At 45.5% G+C, this 26,116-nt stretch overlaps 1 protein-coding gene and 1 long non-coding RNA gene across 5 annotated transcripts in view; one reads left to right on the forward strand and one right to left on the reverse strand.

Annotated features, from left to right (window-relative positions):
• Window positions 1-384: 384 nt before the first annotated feature.
• Window positions 385-26,116, reverse strand: part of Nup85 (nucleoporin 85) — a 32,183-nt gene continuing 6,451 nt past the window's right edge. For 2 of the 4 annotated variants that reach the window (XM_013146908.3, XM_063242482.1), the window contains 17 exons: window positions 25,112-25,280; window positions 22,549-22,619; window positions 21,802-21,845; window positions 18,366-18,435; window positions 11,612-11,733; window positions 7,709-7,843; window positions 7,490-7,612; window positions 7,147-7,278; window positions 6,824-6,930; window positions 4,185-4,268; window positions 3,987-4,052; window positions 3,674-3,825; window positions 2,812-2,929; window positions 2,611-2,711; window positions 1,325-1,476; window positions 876-977; window positions 385-573 (listed from right to left, as the gene is read on the reverse strand). In XM_013146908.3, the coding sequence (XP_013002362.1) occupies window positions 472-573; window positions 876-977; window positions 1,325-1,476; window positions 2,611-2,711; window positions 2,812-2,929; window positions 3,674-3,825; window positions 3,987-4,052; window positions 4,185-4,268; window positions 6,824-6,930; window positions 7,147-7,278; window positions 7,490-7,612; window positions 7,709-7,843; window positions 11,612-11,733; window positions 18,366-18,435; window positions 21,802-21,845; window positions 22,549-22,619; window positions 25,112-25,280 (1,850 nt within the window). In that variant the 3' untranslated portion in view covers window positions 385-471. Of the gene's footprint in view, window positions 574-875; window positions 978-1,322; window positions 1,477-2,610; window positions 2,726-2,811; window positions 2,930-3,673; window positions 3,826-3,986; window positions 4,053-4,184; window positions 4,269-6,823; window positions 6,931-7,146; window positions 7,279-7,489; window positions 7,613-7,708; window positions 7,844-11,611; window positions 11,734-18,365; window positions 18,436-21,801; window positions 21,846-22,548; window positions 22,620-25,111; window positions 25,281-26,116 lie in introns of those variants that run through there. The other 2 variants (XM_063242484.1, XM_063242485.1) reach the window with 2 other exon arrangements.
• Window positions 19,170-21,479, forward strand: LOC134474430 (uncharacterized). Its single transcript, XR_010045306.1, has 2 exons — window positions 19,170-19,925; window positions 20,508-21,479. It is a non-coding gene; the product is annotated as an uncharacterized LOC134474430 (long non-coding RNA).

Below are 26,116 nucleotides of genomic sequence, written 5' to 3' on the forward strand. Positions count from 1 at the left end.
CAGCTGAGGCAGGAGAATTGTTACAAGTTTGAGGCCAGCCTGAACTGCATAGCAGGACCCTTCTCAAAAAGCCAAAAATATTGTTACAGGCTCTTGAATGTAAGTAACCATCAAGGAGCATCAAATTTCCAGTTGCAAGCAGGACTCTACATTCTCTATTCCTACCCTGGGGTGTGTTCTCTTAGGACACCATGGAAGATAGTTGCTTAATTAAAGAAAGTGTAAGTCAGGTGCAACTACTGAGCCTCTTGATGGAGGAGAATCCTTTGAACCTAAGAGATGTGGGGCCATCTTGAACAATAGAGGACCCATCTCAAAACATAAAACATTTCCTTTATTTTTGCTTAGGTTCAGAGTAGACATGAATAAAACTCCTTGGCAGGGTTTTATTTGCCAGAGAACATTTATTTTAAAAAGCTATTTTACATTGCCATACAAAGTTAACCACACTGCAGGAGCTCTTAGCCGACTTCAGGAACCTTCCAGTGAGCCTTCTTTTATAATTGCCCGAGCAAGATTCCTGGCAAGAGCAAGTCTCAGCATCTCCAACTTGGTGGTCTCTATGTCATCATCCTAAAAAGCAGAGAATTGGCCTGAGTAGCAGCAGGCAGAGTGACAATCCATCCTCAGGGTAAGCCTGTGCAAAGGGCCGCTGCACCCCATCCACAGAAAAAAAAACTAGAGACCAGAAAGGTACCATCATCCACTTCCTTCTAAAATCTGGCATGACATAATTATAGGAAAGCAATAAATAAGAGACCTGAGTTCCTACGACATGGAATGTTATGGGAGTTTAGATAGAGGGTACAAAGCTCAAGATGGGGAACCTTTTCCCACCTTCAACATGCAACCATCGGTCAGAAAGCAAAAATGACCTGGGGTTTCTGGGCATCTGGCTCTTCGCATTCCAGCTTCCTTGAGGTCAAATCTTCTAAGCATCGCATTAGCGCATATGTCTGTTCCGCTGAAAAGATCACCTGCAGGGGAGGGGTGCTTGGCTTAGCTGCTCTCCAGCCAAGGTCTGTGCTGGTACCGACTTGGGCCCAGGATCAGAAGGGGTCCTTCAACCTGTGAGCCCTGAGGAGGTAGCAGCTGCCTACTCATGCCCAGCTTTCAGGGGAGACCGTAGACTGCAGGCACTGGACAGCAGTGGCATTTCAGTGTCTCTACTGTAAAACTGGACTTGGAGCACAGGTACAGGGAAGACAATGAGCCCTTATACAGAATTGTGAAAAATAGTGCATGTGTGTTCACACTAGGCAGAGCCCAAGGTCCCAGAGCTACAAAAGGGAGCCAAGAATATCCCTGTGAACTCGAGCCTTACCTGTTTCTGTTCCAGAAGAGGGAGGGCATCTGTGAGCAGAGTCATCCAGAAAGAGCGCGGGGCAATCCGAGATGTCATCAGGGACAGGAGGAGAGCTGAGGCCCCGCTGAAGCACCTCTCCCCGTACAGTCGGTGGAACTCGCGGTACTTCCCTGGGAGGGGGGAAGGCTCACTGCCTCACCTGGCATCCCCTAAATGTGCTCCCTGATGACTCCCACAAAAGTCACACCAGCCCCGCCAAAGAGCAGGGCACAAACATGTAGCACATGTCTAAACCAGCACTCTGGGACAGTAAGGCAAGAGGAACCCGAGTTCCAACTCAACCTGGGCAATGTAGCAAGACCCAGCGTCAAAAAAAAATACAAGGGCTGGAAATCCAAGATGGCACATATGCCAGTAATCCCATCATTCTGGGAGGCTGAGGCAGGAGGATGCAGTTTGAGCCTTCCTTGGGCTACTTAGAAACTTAATAAAGGGCTGAGAATGTAACTCAGTGTCAAGGGCCTCAGTTCACCAACTAGAGCATACAAAGAAACGGGTTACCTCAGTGATAGTGTTTTGTGTGACACCCTAGGCTCGATCCTAGCATCAAAAGGAAAGAAAAAAACCATGCAACATAGAAATACTAAAGAGGTGTCAGCTAAATTTGTTACCCTGGACATAGTTAAGTACATTACCAAGACAGCTGATACTGGGGATGACAGTTTTGTAGCAGTGAGGGTGTTGTTTTGTTTTGAGACAGTGTCTTGCTCACTCAGGCTGGCCTCAAACTCATTGACCCTTCTGCCTCAGCCTCTGGATGCTGGGATTACAGGTGTGCATCACCATTCTCAGCCAGCAATGGATCTCTGGCTTTTGGTAGCTGTTATTTACAGATGGAACTGCAGACTGAAGCCTTTATAAAGAAAAAGGCACAGTATACAACTATTCTCCAAAAAACTGATGGATCAACAGGATAAAACAAGTGAGGAAAAATATAAATGACTAGTAATCTATGAATAGTGTATATAGGAGGTCCTTATACCTTGGTGCTACTTTCTAAGTTTTATCCAAGCTTGAAATTACTGGAAAATAAAAATGTTACCGAATACTGGGTTGAGACATAAGGATTGTCCATGAGTTCAAGGCCAGCCTAAATTACAGACCAAGATCCTATCTCCAAATACCCTGCAGTCTGGCACAGGATTCCTATGTGGCTTGCCATTTGGGCTAACCAGGGAAGAAATGCACTCGTTCTACAAGTCTTCCAATCTCTACAGTGGTCCACAGTTCCACAAAGGACTCACCTAGGAATGTCAACCGATCGCTAAGCATCATGGCTGGCCCCAGGTTGTCAATGAGATCCAAGTCAGAAAAGCAGCCGTGCTCACAGTAATCCCTGAGGAACCTGCAGGGCCCAGCCTAGAGATCAGAAAGCAGTCCCAGGCCGCCTCACTGAACTCCAGCCTCCCCCAGCCACTCCCAGAGCCATCACCTGCTGCGCTCACCTGTCTGAAACCAGTGTGGCAAAGGCAGCATCTTTGGCACGAATGCTCCAAGAGAGGGCAGAGCCCAGACGACTGTCACGGAGGGCCTTCATGGCCAGGACCTTACAGATGCTGCGGACTGCCCAGGGAGGAGACATGAAAGGCAAAACCTTTCAGCCACTCACTCCCTTCAGGTGCACTGTGGTGACAGGCATGGCTTTCCCACAGCCTTGATGCAACCCAGAGGTGCTCCTGAGCTCCAAGCACCTGTAGGCCAGTAGCACTGGGGCCTTCTGGGTTTGCTAACAGTACAGTGACCTGCCTACTCTTCCCCACATACTGACCCTCCCCATTTTCCATTACTTGCAAAGCCTATCTTCTTTCATGTCTGTGTTTTGTTTTCTTTTTCTTGAGATAGGTCTCGCTCTGTAATTCAGGCTGGCCTTAAACTTGTGGCAATGTTTCTGCCTCAGCCTCTCAAGTGCTCAGATTACAGGTGTGTGCCACTCAAACTGAGTTTTCTAATATGGCCAAATGTACAAGTGCCTTCCGTAGAAGCAGTGACACAGGTGGTCATCGTGGGGCAGAGTTGTATACATTGCCCCCTCCCTGTGCTCCTGCACCCCTTCCCCACCAGCCCAGACTTTGCCTGGAGGGAAGCCTCAGTGGTGACTCCAGCCTGGGCTTATAGAGCAAATGTGACAACAGGTGGGCCAGGGACTCCTCTAAAAGGAAAAAACTCGGTGTTCCTCAAGACCCCAAGGGACGCTCTTAACACGTGTTGCTCTCTAGGAAGTCCCGTAACGTAACCCTTCTGCAGTGTGGTGGAGCCTGGCTTCAGTGTCCCGATGTCTGCCTGTGGGGAGCAAGGGCACCAGCCCACCTTGTTCCGTCATCTGCCGCTGCTCACAAATCCGAAGCACCTTGAGGGCTTTCTGCTCAGTGATGAGAGGGATCCGCTCAATGTGCAGCTCCAAGGAAACACGGCCCAGCTCAGGGCAGTGGTCAAAGTAATCCACCCCCAGCTGCCACAGGCTGCAAAGGTCCCGGAAGGCAGCTGTGAGGGCTGGGTGAGGTGGTGCTTCCCTGTGGCCCTGAGGATTGGGCACCAAAGCCTTCTCTTCCCTCATGCCCTCAGCAGGCCTTGGAACCAGACAGGCCACCCCAAGGTACCCCGTGCCCTCAACTCTTCCTACCTGTGATGAGCAAACAGCCCTGAGGCATATTCCAGCAGGAGGAACTCTCTCATATTGGAACCAAAACTAGAGTAAAACATAACAGGAGACGGAGAATCTAGGCCCGCTCCATTCAGGCCCCTTTCTCTGGCCCCACCACACTCCCCTCCCTGGCATTCGGCACAGCTCACCCCAGGAGTCAGTGTCCAGCAGACTTACTAAAGGTTGTGGGACTGGAGGAGCCTGCAGTGATCTAGCAGGTCTGTCAGGTGAGCCACAAACCACCAATTGCTCAGGGCGATGCTGTGGAACCAGACACCACAGTATGAGGAGGGAACAGGGAAGAGACCACCTCACCCCCCCCCTTTTGTTTTAGAAGGACAGGCAGGATGTCACCTCCCACTGGTTAAGATGGCTATGGTAAGAAACAGTAGCCAACAAAGTGTGGAGAAAAGGGAACCCTCACCCACTCTTGGTGTTCATGTAAACTGGTGTAGTCTGTACTCAACACACCGAGGTAACTCAAAATCTTGAATGACCTCCAGCTAGGCCTGGTGGGACACACCTACCCTCTCTACTCAGGAGGCAGAGAAAGGAGCATCTTGAAAGAGCCAGCTTCAGCCTGGACACCTTAGCTGGACCCTGCTTCAAACTAAAACCCTCCACTAGCACCCAAGAGGGTCTCAAGGTCGAGCCCACCCTGGGCAATTTAAGTTAACAGCAAGACCCTATCTCAAAAAGAGCCGGGGACATAGCTCAATGTGAGAACCCTGGTAAAATACCCTGGAATGCAAAAAAAAAAAAAAATAGTTGCTGCTGCTGGATATTGAACTCAGGACCTCTAACATCCATGAAGCTACATCTTTGGTCTCCAAAACATTTTGTCTGACCTGAGCATGGTACATGGAGGCACAAGCCTGTAATCCCAGCACTCTAGGAAGCTGTAACAGGAAGATCACTAATTTGAGGCTACCCTGGGCAATTTTCCAAGGTCCTGTCTCAAAATTTTAAAAAAGCTCTTGGGTTCAATCCCCAGTATAGCAAAAGAGAAAGGAAGGGAAGCAGGGAGGGAGAGAAAAGAGAGGAAGAAAGAGAAGTGAGGAAGACTGCCACAGCTTTTGGTGTCCCTGCAAAGGGACCCAGCAGTTGCCAAGCATGGAGTGTAGCTTTGGGAGTCACTATAGCCTGTTCCCACTCCCATGAAGAAGTCCTAAGACTCCATGCCACTTCCTCCTCTTTCAGAATGGACAGGAGACAGGTTCCAGGTCAAGAAAAGGCAACACCGGGATTTGCGGCCAACAGACCTCAGATCCCCTCCTGCTCTTGATGGCACAGATGCCTCAACAGGGCTGTGAGCTTGATGCTTCTGTGTGACTGTACATATGACACGGTGTCTCCTGTGACTGGAAACATAGTCTCTACATCCAAGATGCTCATTTTGCTCAGATCTGGTTCCTAAAAGCCCAGAGCTGGCTTATGAAGGAAGCCCTGGCAGACTCCATTAGGACAGTGTACTTGGGAAGCTACAGCTTAGAACTAAGGCAGACATCAGGGAAGCCAAGCAATGACGTATGCCTTTTAAATCATTTGCTGCCTCCTCCCCTCAGACCCTCTTAGACCTGCACCAGCTTTTAAAGGCCCGTGAAAACAATACTGACAGAAAACCTTCCTTTTTGCAAACCTAGCATCATTTTATTGAAACCCAAGCTTTCTTTTGGCCAAAACAAGAGCAGGTAGCAGGAGAGAAACCTTTCCCATTGCCCAGATCCATTAAAACAGAATGAGTCCAGGTCAGCGAACTTGGCACACAGCAAGACCACCACTCCTGACTTCCTTCCAAACAGGCCTCAGGGTGCCACCTGGGTTCTGTAAGAAGGGAGGGGAGCTGCTTTCTGACTATACATGGAGACTTTGATGTGACACTGCCTTTGCTGCATTGCTAGAGGATCAACACAGTGAGAGCTCACGCTTTTTGCAGCCAAAGCCCAAAGCTGGTAGCCACTCCTTCACTGGAATTAAGACTGTCAGAAAGTGCTCTCCTGTAAGGTGGCTGCATGCAGCAGGTGCTTTTCCTGTATCCTAAACATCTAAGACATTTGCTGCAACACTTATTTTTTGAGACAGGATCTCACTATGTAGCCCAGGCTGGCCTTGAACTCACAGTGATCCTCCTGCCTCAGCCTGCCATGTGCTGGGATTACAGGCAGGCACCACCATGCCCACAACTTGTCATGTTGTTTTACACAGATATTCCCTAAAATGAAAAGTTATAGTAGCCCTCAAGCATCCAGCAAGTCCCTGCATGTACCCAGGGAGCAGCCACTATCTACCTAAATGTGCCAGGGAAGGGAGAAGGGAGAGAGGATGTGTGTCTCCTCCAAATGCCAGTATTATAGGTGGGCCTTGGTGCTGGCTTTGGCAGCACAGAAAGTACAGAGGTGGAACTTCAGGCTGACTCATCCACAAGCACACCTATGTGAGTTAAATCAGGAGATGGAGTTTGTTCCCTCTCACCTCCCCCCATGTAAGGACAATGTTCCTCCCCTCTGGAGGACGCCCCACTAACGGTGCTATTGTGGCAGCAGAGAGCAGCCCTCACTAGACACCAAATCTGGCAGAGCTTTCATCACAGGTTTCCTAGGACTGTTACATAATAAGTTCTGTGTCCTGGATACACGACCCAGGCTCAGGCATTCAGGTATAGCACCAAAGGACTAAAGCAAATCTGCAGGAAGGATGCGGAACACATTTCAGATATGGACGCAGTGAGGGCTGTCCAACACTGTCACTGGACTTACTGCCATGGAACCATGTACCTAAAACCGTGAATGTGGTCGCAAGCAAGGGCTCAGTCCTACCTGCACTCCTTGATCACCTGGTGGATGTCAAACTCAAAGGCTGCCATCAAGATGTTGTCCAGGGGTTCTGGGCTGCTCTCACCGCCCAGAAACATGTCCAGGCTGGACTGTGGAAAGGTAATGAACCACTCAGTCCCCAGGATTAAATGAGAGGCTCAGGCAGCAGGGCTGTGCCCAGAGAACCCCTTCAGATAGGGCTGAAGGAAAGTCTTACTGTTCCAGGGGTAGGGAAGGTGTTCGATCCAAAGAGTTTGCACAAAGAAGAACCCAGCATGGAGCCAAGAGGGGACCCTGGAGCCCCCTTCCCCGCAGATCTTGCTCACCTGGGCATAGATGTGCAGGTCAATAGGCTTTACGGTGGGGTGAGAGTACAGCAGCCGAGTCACGAGGAAATGGTACCAGTTATTCAGCAGTTCCTTCTGCTCCAGCAAGGTGGCCTCGTCCCCCAGCATGATCTGAAGAGAGAACCTGAGCTGCTTTCCCCTCTCCACGACACTGTGGGCTCAGCTGAGGCCCATAGCTTCAACTAGAAGTAGAAAGCTCTCTGCTCCCCACAGCACAGCGACAGGCAGCCCTGTCAAGTGTAGCTACTACTCCTGCAGTGGTCCTGCAGAAATCCACAGCCCCTATGCAGCTACCTGGCCCAACCAACTGCGCCCCCTAGACCTTGCATAGAGACTCCAGGGCAGGGCTGGCTGCGAATGTGTTGTCCTGCAGGTGCCGCTCGCACTCCTCTCGCCAGTGCTGCCACTTCAGCTCCAGCTCCGTCAGCGTCTGTGTGTTGCCAGGCTAAGGAGAGAGACTGGCTGAGAGCCACCGCTGCACCTACACCTTTATGCTTTAGAAGCCCCCATCTTCTGTAACCTAGCAGGCAACAACACCTACGCTTAGAATGGGCATTGTCCTCATCAGATCCCCCAGGATGTGGCACATGTCTCCAGAGGCGGGGTTGGCATCAGCCTCCCTGGACAGCATCTGCCGAGCCTCATCCAGGCGGCCCTGCAGCACCAGGATGGTCACCTGCAAGGAAATGTGTGACTGTGACCACGGGGCCCAGTGGGCCTCAACATACAATCTGGCTCTCTAACCTCCTCAGACGAACTGCTCACTGCCCCATGAGGCAGCCCTGGGAAGGAAGCTCCTCTCACAAGAATCTATCAAACAACAGTATCACAATTTCTACTCCTTTTACTATGTGTGGGTTTTGTTTTGTTTTTTTGAGACATGGTCTCACTATGTAGTTTTGCTGGCCTCCACTTGTGGCAGTCCTCCTGCCGCAGGCACCGTGAGTGCCGAGATTACAGGAGTAGCCCAGCACACGTGCCCAACGTGTGAGTTTTCTTAGTACTGGACCGTGAATCCTAGTGTGTTGGCCACTGGACTCTGTCTCCAACATTTCTATTATTGGAGGCGGGTCACAGATTGCCCAAGTTTGTGTTGAACTTGCAGTCCTTCTGCCTCAGCCTCACACTGAACTATGACTTTAGGCACATGCCAGCTGCAACCTGCTGGATTTCTGTTGCAATTGTTATTTTGGTTTTGTAAGATAGTCTGTGTAGCTCAGGTTGGCCTCAAATTCACAGGCATGTACCACCACACTGAGCACTCTCAGCCACATTTCTCAAACAGCCCATTATAACCAAGTTCAAGTCCAGTCTGAGCCATTTAGTTATTTGGCAAGACCCTGTGTCAAAATAAAATTCAAAAAAGCCAGGTGGGCCATCTTCTTGGGACTCCCTCCTAGAAGCTTCCCTCCTTCAACAAATCCCTCCTATTCTTAAAAATAAATAAACAGCAAGTTGGGTGAGATGGTGCATGCTTGTAATCCCAGCACTCAGGAGGCAGAGGCAAGAAGATCACCACAAGTTTAAGGCCAACCAGGGCTACATGGTGAGTTCAGCGCCAGCAGGAACTACATAGCAAGACCTTGTCTCAAAAATAAATAAATAAATTAAATAGCCAGGGACATAGCTGAGCAACACAGCACCTGCTTGGCAAGTGTAAGGTCATGAGTTCAATTCCTGGTACCAAAAAAAAAAAAAAAAAAACAAAAAAAAACCACACACACACACACACACACACACACACACATTTATTATTCAGGTGCTTTCACCATCATTCAAAGCCAAGTGCAGCCCACGTGGCAGTACATATCTGGGTCTCCTACACTTGCAAGGCTGAGGCAGGTCTACAAGTATGAGGCCAACCTGGATTATACACAGCGAGACCTTATCTCAAAAAACAAAAAGGGGCCAGAGATACAGCTCAGCAGCACAGCACCTGCCTGGCAAGTACAAGGTCGGCAGCTGAATTCTGGGTACGTGCGCCCCACCCCCACCCCCCGAAATTAAAAAGGCCTCATGCGAAGCAACCCAAGTTGGAAATGTCTGACATACATTTTTCTAGCTGAGGTCAAACAAGGCCCTGCTCAGCCTCCTTGTGCTAGCTTCCGCACTCTAAATGTGTCGTCCTGAGTACATTTCTGGCATTCGGTCGCTTTCCCAGAGCCCTCAGCACGGTACAGAGGTCCTGCTTTGTGTTCCTGGTGCAAGGGATTGGGGTTGCACATGCTTCACTAGGGCTCGTGAGACAGTGCTGACCACTCCGAGTTCACTGTCACTGGTCACCGGTGTGTGTTAGGGCTGTCTCTAAGTAAAAGCCACGTGAAACAAGGTCATGCACAACACGCTGACAGGCTGGCTGGTAGAAAGAGAACCTGTATTTCCCCCTGGGAGCAATGATTCTGCATTTACCAATGCAGTGTTCAAGGCAACTGTATAGATCGTAACTACTACACAGAGTGAAAATCAACTGTGTGACAGTATGTAAAAATACAAATGAAAAAATTTTAACCATCAGTTATGCTCAAAAAATTCCAGATTTATGATGGATGCATAACAGTCTGAATTTTTCCTCTCGTGAACTTCTCTCTCTGGTACTTCATATATATAACTGCCCAGTCAGTGTCACCACTAAACTCTCTAAAAAGACATCATAAACATGTCAAAAACTCCTGCCAGGAGTGATGGCAATGCCTGTGATCCTACCACTTGGGAGGCTGAGGCAGGGAGAATCACTCGAGGCCAGCTGGAGTACATAGTGGAGACCCTGCCTCAAAAAACCAAACTCAGTAACTCCCTTTAGCTACCAGACTCCCACAGCAGCATCTACTCCACCAGCAATCCCACGAGCTTTAAACCATGTGTAGATGCTAACCCTTCTCGCCATGAACTCTGTTTAGTCATTGCCCTGCATCCAAGCCCCTACAATCTTTTCCTGGTTCAGCAAAACAGCCTCCAAACCAGTCCCTGTCCTCACCAGGGAGCCAGCTGAGCATGGGGAGGCCCGGACCAGGTCACAGTGAGCCAACGCTCAGCTCTCTAATGCCTGTCGCTCATGAGTGAGACTGAAACTCTCTCTGGTCATCAGCAAGTCAGCAGTTTACACATTCACCTCCTTCAACACTGCGGGCCAGGGATGGCGAACCTTTTAGAGCTTCCAGTGATACAGTCTGCTGCGGCATGGGTGTCACAAGTTCACCACCACCACTCTAGGATATTGTGTGACTGGGTGGGGATGTCACAGCCTGTAAGAGGCACAGCAAGCTGTGAACTCAAGCAGTGAACACCAAGACTCTGCTGCATGGCCTCTCCAAAGGCTGAAGTTCAGGGAGGCCTTCTCCAGCTGGGCCTGCCAGGTCTCTCATTCTGTGCCTCTCACTCATGCTGACTGTACCTGCAGGACTTGGCATGGCAGGCTTCAGCACCTGGAGCACCTGCCACCCTCAGCAGTGGCTCCTATCACTCCCAGGCCTCCATTCCACCGCACTGCCTTCCCAACTCCACTAATGTTTTGCACACTGCTTAATCGTATGTGTCCTTTCTGTCTCCCCACCAAGACTGTCATTCCATAAGGGCAGGGATTTTTCTGCTTTTGTCATAGGTACTTCCTTGATGCCCTGCAAAACACACAGAATGAACTGAAGACTCAAAATTCAGCCCAATACATCTGAGCAAAATTCCTCCTCTCACCTGCACAGTTCTGACACCAACAGACACACAAGTATCTCAAAGGCAACAGCTTGTCACCTGAACAGTCAACCTTCCACTATGCTAGTGAACTATAATGGGGCTACAGGACGAGAGGTGAAGGGAAGCAGTGTTGCTCACAGACACACAAAACACACAGTGATAACTCAGAAGACTTTGGGATTATCAAGCTTTTCACTACATTTCTACCATCTACATGGAGATCATTTTTACACAATAAATATTTACTCATTAATTGCACAATTCATCAGGTTTTAAGTATACAGACTTATATACAATCACCACTATCCAAATTTAGATTGATTGATTGATTTTTTGGTCATACTGGGAATCAAACCCCAGCTTCACACATGTAAGGCCAAGTTCTCAACCATTCAGCCACATGCCTAGCCTTCAATATTTCTATCATCTCAGGATGACCAACCACTTGTTTGCATTCTGCTCAGTCCCCATTCTTACTTCTATCAGCCAGTTTTGTATTATTTTCAAGCCTAATCATCCTTAGACCCACACAGAAAGCAAATTTCTTTTTTGTGGTATAGTCTATGAAACATTATTCTTCTTATAATGAAAGAAAGCCCACCTCTGGAGCACAGAAGATGTAAGAATGTCTCCAAAATCATGGGCTTGAAGAGCTCTAAACAGAATGAAATTTGGTGGATAACCTCACTTACCTAAGAGCACTCTGTAGCAAATACAAGTCACAAGGAAGGGGGCCCAGCCTGCACGCCATCCTTACCAAGTTCCAGAAGCTCTCATGTTTGCTTGGATTTCCAGTGCCTAGAACATCTGCTAACAAACTGTCCACTTCGCACACATGGAGCCGGACCCAGTCAAGAAGGTGAAGGAGGAGAGGGCCAGCTGGGAGGAGAAAGACTTGTCATACACAAAAACCTTGGTTTTATCTGCAGCCGATTTACCCAAAATATGGAGAATGTTAAGACAGACAAGCTGGCCTCATGGGCAGAGGCTTAGTCCTCTCTCAAGGGAAGCATGCCCACATGAGCCAGGTATAGTGGAACATGCCAATAATCCCAACATTCTAAGGGGCTGAGGCAAGAGAATCACAAATTTGAACTTCAGTGGAGAAGAAGGGGGTGGCCTGCAGCACCTTCACCCTAAGCCTGACTCACTGCACAAGAGAAGCTGTTAGAACCTGGGGATACAGTCACAATCACAGTCATGGCCACAGTCACAGCTCATGACTCTAGAGGGCAATGCAGTGACACACGGCTGTGGAGGGGAGCAGTGGATGGGGAAGACTGCACTGGCTGGCTGTGAGTGCAAAGGATTCAGTCCTTCCATGGGGAGGAGCTATTAGTGCAGAGCCATTTTGGAGTCGGGCCTGATAAGCCTGGAACCCAGAACTGCTGCCCGCTTCTCACAGCAGCTCCTAGGTGGGCGAAGAAACATGGAAATTTCTTGGACCCCAGCAAGCCTAAGGAGTCTGGTCTCAGGGCAGGCCTGCTAAGGTTATCTACCACTTTGCCAGAAAGCAACTGCTGACTTGCTGGAATAGATCGGCACAATTCAAGACTGTCTCTACAGGTTATCTAGTGAACTCCACAGTCCTGAAAGTGGACTGTATTTGTTTTGCTTCTCTTTCTCCTTAATTGTTTTTATATGAGTATGGAAGTGGTTCCTAACTTTAGGGGTGTGGGTTCTGTTGTGTTCTTCCTTTTATCTCTTCCATCTCTCTTTTCCTTCAGTCTTCTGCACCAGTTTCTCCAATTTGGCGTGGTTCCCCCCTGCCCTCCAATCTTGCTTCTAATTGCTTTCTCTTCTACTTCTCTATTTGCTCCTTGATCCATTTTCAATTTGAGCCCTCAAGGGCAAAACTGACATATTACAACTTATATAATGCATATAATTATCTGGTTGGTTTTATATTTTATTATTAAATTGCAAATCTAGTTCATATGATTTAAAGTTGCAAATTAAGGGTTAGCTCAGTTTGTTGTTTCCTAGGCTGTTTGATGTTATTGATACCACTACAACAAAAACTGACATAACTGTTCTAAGTCACAAAGAGTTTTTGTTGTTGTTTTTGCTACTGGGGGTCAAACTCACAAATTTACGCATGCCAGTCAGGTCCTTATGCCACTAAGCTAAATTCGTGGCCCAACATAATTGTTCTAAACAGCTGTTGGCCCTGATAATCCATGACTGAGATTAACTGAGTCACAGAAATTATGGTGGCACACTGCCAAAGAACCAGGGACTGGGCCAAACAAGCAATAGTTTATCTCCAACAAACTGAAGAGCTAAGATTTTCCAACAGACCCAAAACTCAAAATCCACCTCAATCTGGAAGATATCTCAGAGAAGCAATCATCACCTAAGAGTCTTAAATACTACCATTAAAGCAACCCTCCATAGGCAACTTACAAACATCACCCCTGGAACTGAACTAAAAAAGAGAAAATAAAATGATAAGACATTCAAACAAAATGAACCCCAGACATCAAGTTTGCCAAAGGCAAACCCAGGGGCAATGAGATAAGATATCCTGAAGTCCCCCAACCTCTCTGAAATGGAAACAACACAGCAATTCAATGAGGCTTTGTAAAACACGAACTCAGAAATAATCTCTCAGATAAATACAGAGATTACCATGACATTAGAACAGACACAAAAAAAACATTTAAGCAAATTATGGAAGTGCAGCCTAGTAAACAAACGAAATCCATAAAACAATTTCAAGCAGATATCTAGGAGGATTAAAAACTCCACTGAAAGCACTTGATGCAAGCCGGGCGTGGTGGCTCATGCCTGTAATCCCAGCACTCAGGAGGCAGGAGGATAGTTGTGAGTTTTGAGATCACCCTGGGCTACAAAGTGAGTCAAGGCCAGCCTGAACACACACACACATAGAGACACACACACACAAAGAAATTATTTGACACAAAGTAGGCCAGTATGAGGGCAGGATCTCTGATGTGGAAGACAGGCTTGCAGTTAATGGCCAGAAAAAGACAGACTTCTCAAAACCAGCAAGATACCGTAAGAAATCAATTCAGCAACTGGTAGATGAGACAACGTAAATGCCATAAGATTAACTGGACTCAATGAATAAGCAGGAAATACCACAAATGACATTAAAAACATCTTCACACACATTGTCACAGAAAATTTTCCTGGTAGAGAAGATGAATTTGACAAATAAGTGAGGCATATAGAACTCCAATTAGCAACAATGAAAAAAAAAACTATAGCCAGGCACATCATAGTCAAGATTCCAGAAATTCAACTCAATAGAATCCTAAAAGCTGTTAGAGAAAACAAACAAATTGCCTATAAAAGAAAGCCATCAGAATCATGGCTAACTTTTCAGCAAAACTTCTCAGGTAAAGGACAGATTGGAGAGAAGTACTCTTAAGTTCTAAAGGAAAACAACCTTCAACCCAGATTGATGTATCCTGCAAAACTATCTTTAGAAAATGATGGAGACGGGCCAAGGATTTAGCTCAATGGTGTAAGAGCCTGATTGGCAAGCACTAGGTCTTGAGTTGATCCCCGGAACCAAAAAGAAAAAAAATTGATGGAGAAATAAGATACTTCCATGACAAAGAACAGCTGTGGAAATTTATGACCACCAAACCAGCACTCCAAAATGTTCAGAAGGACATTCTACAAAGAGATAACAAGGACTACAGCTCCATAAACCCCCAATAGAAAGAATCCATCAGGAAAGTCAAACAATTAGAGGGAAGGAAAAAAGGGGGAGAGCCAATAACAGGAAAATAACACAACACAACACAAGTCGATGCACTTCAGTTATAATCATCAATGTTAATGGTCCCAGTTCAACAATCAAAAACCAGACTGGCAGAGTGCATCAAGAAGCAAGATCCAACAATATGCTGCATACAGGAAACACATTTAATTCAAAAAGAAATTCATACACTCAAAGTCAAAGGATGGAAAAAATACTCCATGTGACAAGAACACAGAAAAACCTGGGGAAGCTATTTTATTTGCAGGCAAAGTGAATTTCAAGCCAGGACTGATTAAAGAGATAAAGAATGTCACTACATCCTTTTAAAGGGAACAATCCAAGAGGAAGAGATAACAATCATAAACATATATGTAACAAATACCCAGCTATGAAAAACAGTTAATAATGGAGATGAACAATCAACAAGTCCTAATACAATTGTATTGGGAGACCTCAATACCCACATTGTGACAAAGAGAGATCAACTGGACAAAACAATAATGTCCAAACAATAATGAAATATTAGAACTAAATCAAACTTATGAACAAATGGACCTAGTGGATGTCTGTAGAGGATTCTATCCCACAACATCAGAATACACATTTTCCTCCGCTGCACAAAGGATAATCTCCAAAACAGACTATATACTGACTCATAGACATGCTTAATGCAAAGAATTGCAATTATCCCATGCATAACTATCAGACCACAATGCAATGAAATTGGAAACCCATGCGAAGGGAAACCACAAATTCATAACACATGGAAATTAAATAGCACCATCCTGAAAAATCATTGGGTCACAGATGAAACTAAAGAAATTAGACAATTTTTAAGTTGAATGCTAACAACAATAAAACACACTGAAACTTGTGGGACACAATGAAACCAGTCTTAAGGAAATGTATATAGCAGTAAATACCTGTATTGGGAAAACAGAGCAAGCACAAATAAACAACTTAAAGAAAAAGAAGAGGAGGCTAATCCAAAAGCTCATAACGGAAGGAAATCCTAAAGATCAGTGCAGAAATTAACACACAAGAGATTAAAAAAACAATACAAAGGGCCAGGGATTTAGCTCAGCAGCATAAGTGCCTGCCGTGCAAGTGCACGGTCCTGAGTTTGATACCACTACAAAAAAAAAAAAAAAAAAAAGAACAAAACCCAGGCTGCACAGGAACTACTGCAAAGAATCAACAAATGGGATCTCACCCAACTGAAAAGCTTTGGCACAGTAACAGAAACCACCAACACAGTGAAGAGACAACCCACAGTGTGGGAGAAAATGTTTGCCAGCTGTACCTCAGACAAAGAATTACTATCAAGAACCCATAAACAGCTCAAAAAATCAGTCCTCCCACATTTAAAGACTCAGTCCAAAAATGGGCAGCTGAGATGGATATACATTTCTCAGATGAAGAAATACAAACAGCTAATAAATACGTGAAAAACTGTTCAGCATCACTGGTCATTCAAGTGATGCAAATTAAAACAACACTGAGATTCCACCTCATTCTAGAAAGAATGGATAGTATCAAGAAATAAATCCATAACATATGCAGGAGATGGCTGGGGACTTAGCTCAGGATTAGAAGCACCTGCCCTGCAAGTGCATGGTTATAAGTTTCATACCTGGTACAAAAAAAACAAAAAAATGCTGCAGGGGCTGTGGGGAAAAAGAAACCCTTCTCCACTGTGGATGGGAATTCAGACTGATGCAACCATTGTGGAAATTAGTGTGGAGATTCCTTTAAAAACTAGGATGGGGCCGGGGATTTAGCTCAGTGGCATAAGCACCTGCCTGCAAAGTGTGAAGTCATCAGTTCCATCCTCAATACCAAACAAAAATAGAAAAAAAAAAATTAGAATTGGAGCTCCCCTTCACCCCAGCTAGACTCCTTCTAGGTATCTTCCCAAAAGAATTACAAACATCATACCACACTGACAGGTGGACAACCATGTTTACAGCAGCACAGATGGTAATAGCCAGATCTTTGAAACAACCTATATGCCCATCCCCTGAGGAAGGTAAAAAAGACGTGCTATTTTTCTACAATGCAGTACTACTCAGCCATAAAGGATAAAATGGACACTTTTATAGGTAAATGGATGCAACCTGAGAACACACTCATTAGTGCAATCAATAAAACACACATGTGCAAACATAGCTTCAATAGCATGACAACCTGAAAGAAAAAACATGTATATGTGTATGTACATAAAAAATACCTGATATAGTTGTGCTACTGATTTCTCCAAGTTTGCTGAAGAGAAAGCTTTGCGCTAGTGCTGAACAATTGAATGCAGATGTCTTGGGCTCTGGGTGAATGATTTGGGGACTACAATGCACAATATATATATCATTGCTGCTGCATGATTGACAATGTTTGGAAATTTTGTAGTTTTCTTCTTTTTCTATCTATGAATAAAATAGATTTAAAAAAAAAAAACCAGCACTCTTGGGAGGTGAAGGCAAGGCATCTCAGGTTCAAGTAATGCCAGTGCATAGTGAAACTCTGTCTAAACAATTAAAAATAGGAACCAGGGATATAGCTCAGTGGCACAGCACCTGCCTAGTAAGTGCAAGATCCTGAATTCAAGTCCCAGTATCAAATATAAATATAAATATATATATATAAATACATAAAAATTAAAATTGAAATGCATAGAGAGATCCTTTCTCAAGGAAAAAATAATAATAATACTGAAATACAAGGGTAATGGAAAGAAAAAACAATTGTTTTTTTTTTTACAGAGGTCTTACTAGCTGTTCAGGCTGGCCTTGAGCTGGTCTCAAACTCACTTTAACTATCCTCCTCCTCAGTCTCCAGAGTGCTGGGATTATAGAGATGAGTCACCACATATGGTTTAGGAAGGGAAATTAAAACAAAAACAAAAACAAAAAAAAAAAAAAAATCAAGGCATGTTACATAAATGTACCTACTCCTTAAGGTGATTATAAGTTTCATGTCCTGGAAACAGGTACTGATAAAATTTTAAAATAAGCATGGCTGGGGTCATAGCTCAGTGGGGAAGCCCTGGGCTCAATACCCGGTATCACTAATAAATGAATGAAAAAGAAAACCCATCTCAAAAAGACAATAAATAAACACCTGTTGCACCTCCATACAAAGTACACCCAGGCCATGATACTATATGGGCCATATAGTAGTTCATGATTGATTATACAGGTTTAAAACACATGGTTACCCCACCCAATTATTAGCTGCAGAATTCTCAAAGTGTCTTCTACACCCATCTCCTTATTCCTCCCCACATGGAGACAACTTTCAGCTCAAATGAAATATCTATAATGTCAATACTACCACTTTCACACACTAGAAGAAACTTGATTTGTTTTTCAAAGTTCATCTTTAAAAACAGTTCATCTCCCTAATGTTTAGGTTTCTATAAAGAACTCCACATGATTCTTCTTACAGTCTCTGACAAAATGTCACATTTCTTTGGGTATTTTATAATGATTTCAGACAGTATGTGGTAAAGAACTAGAAGGCTGGGCACGGTGTACACAACCGCAATTTCAGCACCTTGAAGGCTGAGGGTGGATGGGATCAGTGTAAGTTTGAGACCAGCTGGGGCACAAAGTGAGTTCAAAGGCCAGTTTGAACTGTATAATAAAACTCCGTCTCAAAGACACCAAGAAAAGTGAAGAGGGGAAAAACTGGAGACAACATTGTTGGCACAGGAAATACAAAAAAACAGCAGGACAGCAAGAACCCCTTATGTATTATGATGAGATTATCCCAGGCTTACCTGGGGCTACTTCAATGAAAAGGATCTCACACAGGTTCCAAATTAGCTCCATCGCTGATAAAATGGAGACCTATGGAAGAAACAAAAGCAGGTTTTAATGAAAAGTACTAAGATTTGTTCTTAGAGCACAGGAATATAGCAAGACGTAAAGCACATAATGGACATTCATTAACTCACCAGTTCCTGGCCTCCCTCTGAGAGAATTTCCCACAGGGCAGACCATGAGAGCATTTCACACGCTGATCTGTAGACCACCATTATTTTAATGGTTCTGATTTCATTTTAATGTGCATTAGAAATATAAAACAGTGTATTAATGAGTCGCATGAATTATAATTTAGGAAGGCAATATGAAAACAGGAGGACACCTCAGAAAAAAAGGAAGGTGAGTATTGTGGTGAATGCCTGTAACTCCTGCACCCAGCGGCTGAGACAGGAGGGTCATTACAAATTTAAGGCCAGCTTCCAGTAGAATGGAAACCTATCTCAAAGATCAAACTGAAAAAGAAAAAAAGAAATGATGAAGGAGAGGCGAGGGGTGTCCAGGAGTGTTTGTGCACACCTATAATGAAGTTGGTATTACAAGTACTGAAGTTTAGGAAACAATGTATTAATAATGGCAAAGCCCAGGGTACAGCTGTAGCTCAATGGCCGAGCACGTGCTTAGCATACACTTGGCCCTGGGTTCAATCCCCAGAACCAAACAAAACCAGAAAGAAAGCAAAGCCCAATACAGGGCAGGGCATAGAGAGGTCAGCGGCATACTACTTGTCTGGCAAGCAGGCGGTCTCAAGTATGATCCTTGATGCAAAAAAAAAAAAAAAAAAAAAAAAAAACAAAAACTCCAAAAAACGGCCAATATAAATGTTAGCTGCTTTTTGCCACCATCCTTCTGTCCCCATGTGCCATCACATCGCTTGTTCAGCAGCTGGTCTACTTTACTAGCCAGAGACAAGGTTTTATTCATTATTTGCTACTGAGTTGGGACCAAGACTCCAGCAAGGGAAGAAATCCTAGGAGTCATCTTCCCATTCTAATTAGAGTATAACTACTTATAGCTGAGAGAATTTGTTGGGAGCCGTGGCACTGTCAAGTCATCAGACGCGGTGATTGCGAGGCCTGTGGGAAAGTACAAAAGCCTGGGCTAGATTACCCCTCTCATCGAGCCCGCCTGTGTGGCACCTGTTTCTTATCACCCCACTAAGTTCCCGCCTCACAGGGTAGTCTGCCTAGCTATTAATCCTATATATAGCCAGTGCCTCCACCCCCGAGAGAGAGAGAGACTGAAGCACAAAAGGAGCCGCGGGGAGCGGACCGGTAGAGGCTTCGGGGCAGACTGAAGCACGGAAGGAGCCGCGGAGAGCGGACCGGTAGAGGCTTCGGGGCAGACTGTATAAGGAGAGAATAAAGAAAAGCCTGACCACCGCCAGACCTTGTCGTGTGTCTTTCCTGCCGGCCGGGAGCGGACATCGACATTTGGAGGCCCGCACGGGGATTGATCAACCCCGAGACGCGGCGGTGGACTGCATTCTCCTACACAGTGCTGCAGCTGCAGGACAGGTGAGTAGAGGATAAGCCTGGGCCCTGGGTGGCGCGCACCTACAGGGTTTGTAGACTCCTCTCAACCTCACGCGGTGAGTATGAAACATAACACCAGAACTTAAGGTAATAAAAGAGTGTAAAACATAAACATAGAAGTAAAAATAACAGAAGATATATTAAAAATGGGAAACATGCCAAGTAAAGATACACAGCCTTGGTGTTGGTCCTTCGGAGACTCCTAAAGTCCAAGGACCTCAAGGTGGGGCGTAAGACTTTAGAAAATTTCCTTGCAGAGATTGACAGCTTTGCTCCCTGGTTTCTGCCTACAGGGCATGTAAACCTGCCCTCCTGGGAAAAGTTGGGCAGAGACCTTTCCCTAGCAGAGCGGGAGGGTAGAGCTTCAGTCTCTGCTCGTCCATTGTGGGAAATGATACACACGTGCCTAAAGAGTGAGGGTAGTTACGGGGGGAGCTCTCAAGAACTTGTAGAAGTACGCGAGGTGTTTGAACAGGCACAGTGAGGAAGCTCCCGAGAAGGGTCCGTCAAGGAGGGCAGAGATACAAAAGAGGAAGCCGAGGCACGGTTTGTGTCTTTCCGCAGGAATCGGGACGAGAGCCAATGTGGGTCCCAGAGAGGTTGACGCGACAAGTCCCTCGACTGAAGATCAGGCCTGTTCCACCAGAGGCCAACCGCAGATCCAACAACAAGATGAGCCCTAAAAGAACTGCAGGACAATCCCTTTTTGGGGGCCTGGAACGGCTTGCTCCCCTATGTGCTACCCTTGTATACGCATGGCTCGCTCGCATGGCCTACGACCGCGTTTAAAAGTGACAGGCTTCCCACATTCTCCTCCCTAGACAACAACATGTAGCAGGGTGGGTGAGTCAATGACGGGTAAGAGCGTGCCTCCCCAGCACGACTCAACCTAAGCCAGGCCCTACCCCGTTCCGCTCGAAAGCCGCTGGATTGTTAGATAAATTTCTCTCCGAGGGGATTCGTGGAGAGAAATGAGTGCATGCCTATGTGCAACCAGGTTCCGTCCGGTTCATTCCTGGCCCTAGAAAAAAGGACGAGGGCCTCAGGGCCTTGGTGGACCCTGGGACGGCCGACCAGGGTCTATGCTAAGGGCCTACGGTGGGCCTCAGTTCGGGGCATAGGCCTCTGCACTCTATCCAGGACGGGCTGCGATGCGCGTAGCCATCATTTAAAATAAAATAGGGGGAGATGTTGGGAGCCGTGGCACTGTCAAGTCATCAGACGCGGTGATTGCGAGGCCTGTGGGAAAGTACAAAAGCCTGGGCTAGATTACCCCTCTCATCGAGCCCGCCTGTGTGGCACCTGTTTCTTATCACCCCACTAAGTTCCCGCCTCACAGGGTAGTCTGCCTAGCTATTAATCCTATATATAGCCAGTGCCTCCACCCCCGAGAGAGAGAGAGACTGAAGCACAAAAGGAGCCGCGGGGAGCGGACCGGTAGAGGCTTCGGGGCAGACTGAAGCACGGAAGGAGCCGCGGAGAGGCTTCGGGGCAGACTGTATAAGGAGAGAATAAAGAAAAGCCTGACCACCGCCAGACCTTGTCGTGTGTCTTTCCTGCCGGCCGGGAGCGGACATCGACAAGAATTCATGAGTCTTTGTGACTAAAACACCAAAACTGAAAACTCAGACGATTATTTATCCAGCAGATCTTTGTCAATGTTAGACACTGAAAGGGCACCAAGAAATTTAAGATGATCCCTGCCACCTCAAGGAGGTGCCCATCTACCTAGAAAGAAAAGACTTCTGCCATGACAGTAACTGCAGAGCCACCCTAGGCAGGTGCCAAACACTTAGCCATGCAAAAAAAAAAAAAAAAAAAAAAAAACCACAAAAAAACAAAAGGCAGCTTCCAGTACCTGGCTGCTGAATTGGTGGCCACTGGCTCCATCTTTCCCAGCAACTAGCAAGACAGAAGAGAACATTGTAAGTGAGCAATGAAACTTGCAGACTCATTATTGTAGCATCTACCAGAATCTGTAGCTTGTGCCCTTGTTTCTTTCAATGACTGTTTTCATTCCACATTTTCTTTTGTTTTCCCCTCTGCCATGCAACTCTCTAGATATATCTGTTGCAATAGTTTCTTGTCTTTCTTTCTTTCTTTGAGACAGGGTCTCACTGGATACTTCAGGTTGGCCATGAACTTACTATGTAGCCCAGTTTTACCTCACAGCAATCCTCCTGCCTCAAGCTCCCAGGTGCTGAGACTACGGATCACTATACCTGGATTCTAGATGGTTTTTTAATGCCTGCCTTGAGCCAGGGATTTAGATCAGTGGGATAAGCATCTGCCTGGCAAGCTCAAGGTGGTGAGTTCAATCCCCACTACCAAATACAATAAAATTCTTTAATGCCAATCCCTTAGGTGCAGATCTGTAACTCTCAAACCAACCCCATAAGTTACAAGCAGCACTTTCAACTGCAATTCGGCCTCTGATAAACACACCACATTGTTATACAAAGTCTGTCAGGCATAAGGCAATCATGTAGCTCTCATGATTAAAGTGATTTTCATCACCAAGGTCAACCAACCACTAACGACTTTGCAAAGAATCTTACTTTGGACCTTGAGCACACAGCCCCACACAGGGACGCATCATCCTTACGTGCAACCTGGTGCATCTCCTCCATACAAGCTCTTATGACGGATCGGTAGTTCTTACTCACACGAACCAATCTATGAAAAATGAGAACACATTTAAGTTAAATCTGGAGCATGTTGTGGTTCCAGACAGTAAGAGAGAGCTCAATAAAGGTGTGAACTTGCTAACTGGAAAGAAAGGTCAACCTGAACTTTTACCTAATCCAAAGCTGGAAAAAATTGAATGACACAATAAATATACTTGAGAACAAATGGCCACTTTGGTGCTATCCTCACTAATGCATGCTTGTCCAAGAATGAGAAACCTCTGACGAACACAAACTGACAGATGTTCCATGAGACAACGGATCAATATTCCTCAAAGTAGAAGGTCATGAAAAAGACTGAGGGAGGGAAAAGGCCACCTCAGAAGGGAAAACCAGCAAAACAGAAATCGTCTTCAGTTGAGCAGACAGAGTCAATGTCAATCTTTGCATCCTAGTTTTAATACCCAGATAATACAATTGTGAAAGACATTAAGATTAGGGAAGCTGAATAACAAAAAAAATCATCTTTTAATTTTTCTGGATGGCTAAAACTAGTTCAAAACAAGTAAATTAAATAAATAAATAAATATGTATAAAACACAACTAGTTCAAGCCAGACACGGTGATACCTGCCTGTGATCCCAGCACTCTGTGAAGCTGAGGCAAGAGGATCAATCACAAGTTCAAGCCCAGCTTGAACAATTTAGTGAGACCCTGTCTCAACATAAAAAATAAACAACAGGGCTGGATCTGCATTCAGAGGGACAGGAATTCAGCTCCCTGGTATAAGTGCCGCCTGGCAACTGCAAGGTTATGAGCTCAATTTGCGCTACCAAAAAGAAAGCTACAGACGAGCCTCAGGTTGGTGGCGCTGGTTCAACCTGGACCCTCCATACTAAAAACAAAACCAAACCAGGGAAATGAAAAGAACAAAGCAAAAAAATTTTTTTTGTATTTTGAATTGAACTCAAGACCTCATGCTTTCCAAGCAGGTGCTGTACCACCGAGTTAAATTCCCAACCCCAGAATGAAGCAAATTAACAAGAAAACAAAACAATCATTTTTCAATCACTAAGACAGGTTTTTAGTTTTGGCTTTGGTGTTTTTCAGAGGCAGTCTTACTAAATTGTCTACGCTGGCCTTAAATTTCTATCCTTAAGCCAGGTATGGTGGCACACACCTGTAATCCCAACACTCATGAGGCTGAGGAAGGATGAACACTTGTGAGTTCAAGGCCAGCCAGGCTTACAACAGTGAGCTCAAGGCCAGCCTGAACAGCACAGTGAGACTGGGTGTGGCAGGGAGGAGAGAACCTCGCTATCCTCCTGCCTCAGCCTCCCAAATCCTGGGAAGACAGAAGAGAGCTTGGAGCACAAGTTTACATCATCACAGCCAGATGAGACATAGCTCTCCACTGCAAGAAAAACATTTCCTCTGGAAGGTGAGACATAAAGCCCACTCAGTGACTTCATTTTAAAATGAGTAGGGGCTGGGGATTTAGCTCAGTGGCATAAGCGCCTGCCTTGCAAGTGTGCAGTCATGAGTTCGATTCCTGGTACCCATAAAAATGAAAAAGACAAAAAAAAAATTAAAAACAAAAGAGTAATAGGTTGATAGAATGAAGCCCAGTGGCAGAGATTTTCCCAGCCAGCTCAGGTCACTGGTTCCATTCCAGTTTCATTAAAACTATAAAATTGAGGCTGGAGATTTAGTTCATTGGCAAAGCACCTGCCTTGCAAGTGTCTGGTTGTGAGTTCGATCCCTGGTGCCACGAAAAATGAAAAAGACAAAACAAAACTACAAAATACAAGGGAATAGTCGTATCCAGGTCTGCTGGCCCTCACATATAATCTCAACCGCTCACAAAGCTAAGGCAGAAGGATCCCAAGTTTAAAGCTAGTCTGTACAATTTAGCCAGACTGAGAATTTAAAAGGAACCAGTAAGTAGCTCTGAGTTCAGTCCCTACTACCAGGAAAAAAATAAGCAAAACAAAAGTTTTTCTGTTCAGTTTGCAGCACTGGTGATCAAACCCAAACATAATCTTCCACTGAGCTACAGAATAGCCCTTTTAGGGATATAGTCTTGCTAAAGGGCCCAGGATGGGTTGGAACTTAATAAACCTGTTTTAGCCTCTTGACTATCTTGAATTACAGGCAGAAGCCACCAAATCTCACATGCCTGGCTTTCTGTTTGTGTTTGAGACAGGCTCTAGGAGGTTCAGGCTGGCCTTGAACTCATTATGTAGTGCAGGCTGGCCTTGAATTCAAGGCCATCCTCCTGTGTCAGTTTCAAGACTGCTGGGATCACAGACACGTGCCACTACATCCAGCCAAGGCTCTTAAAACTCCTTTTAATAGTTTTTTAATCTCCTAATTGGACTATATTCAATGACTCTTCTGCTTACTTGGCCTTTTGAAAGGTTAAATAAGCTAAAAACATAAACTGATAAAGGGGCTGGGGACTTAGCTCAGTGGCACACATCCTGAGTTCAAATCTCATTCCATAAATAAATAAGTAAATAAATAAAGCAGGCTACTTACTGGGCTTTTCTGGATTTTCCATTCAATTCTTCTTCAATTCTCTGAAGGCCCACAAAGATTCCATGTGATTCATTGAAGAGTTTTCTCAAAATTTTAGAATAAACATCTACATCCTTCCGGATGATATGGATAAAGGGGCAGCTTGGTACCATCTCAGATGTTTCTGAAACTGAACAGAAAAAAATAATGTGACGTTTATCATAATCTCCCTCAAAAGAAAAGCTATTCAGAGCCAAATGCAAGCCTGTAACCCCAGCACTCAGGAGACTGAGGCACAAGCTGGGGCTATTACTCAGTGGCACAGTAGCCTGCCTGGCAAGCACAAGGCCCTGAGTGTGATTCGCAGTATTAAAAAAAGAAAAAAAGAAAAAAAAAAAAAAAAAAAAAAAAAGGAGGCTGAGGCAAAAGGATTGCCTCAAAGTTAGGGCTATGCTGGGCTACACAGTGAGTTTAAAGCCAGCCTGAACTACACACGGTAGTGAGGACATATGTCAAACAAACAAACTAAAGAAAATCTTTAGTTAGCTCAGTGGGTGTGGAGGCATGACCTACTGTCAACATTAAAGGCCAGCATGGGCAATTTCATGACACCCTGTCCTTATTGTCTCAAAATTCATAAAAAAAAAAAAAAAAAAAAAAAAAAAAAAAAAAAACAGCTGGGAATGTAGCTCAACAGGAGGGACCCAGGGTACAATCCCCAGTACAGTCAGACAGACAGACAGAGAGACAGAGCTTTAACTCCTGGGCTACTAATTTCATATACAAACGCTCAAGTTTAAACTAAATGTGGTGATGCATATCTGTAATACCAGTGCTCTCGAGGCTGAGGCAGGAGGACTTCCTTGAGTTCACGGCCAGACTGAACTGCACAGTGAGAGCCTGTCTTAAAACAAAATCCCTAAAGTGTAGTTTTCATTTATATGAAGTAAAGTCAGGGGCAGAATGCTTGCCTACCCCAGCATCAGTCCACAAGGCCACTGCAGCAAGACCTGACATCCCCATCAC

This window comes from Cavia porcellus, unplaced genomic scaffold (assembly GCF_034190915.1).
Source record: "Cavia porcellus strain 051 isolate PalLab524CR breed Dunkin Hartley unplaced genomic scaffold, mCavPor4.1 scaffold_32, whole genome shotgun sequence".
NCBI classification, from domain to species: Eukaryota; Metazoa; Chordata; class Mammalia; order Rodentia; family Caviidae; genus Cavia; species Cavia porcellus.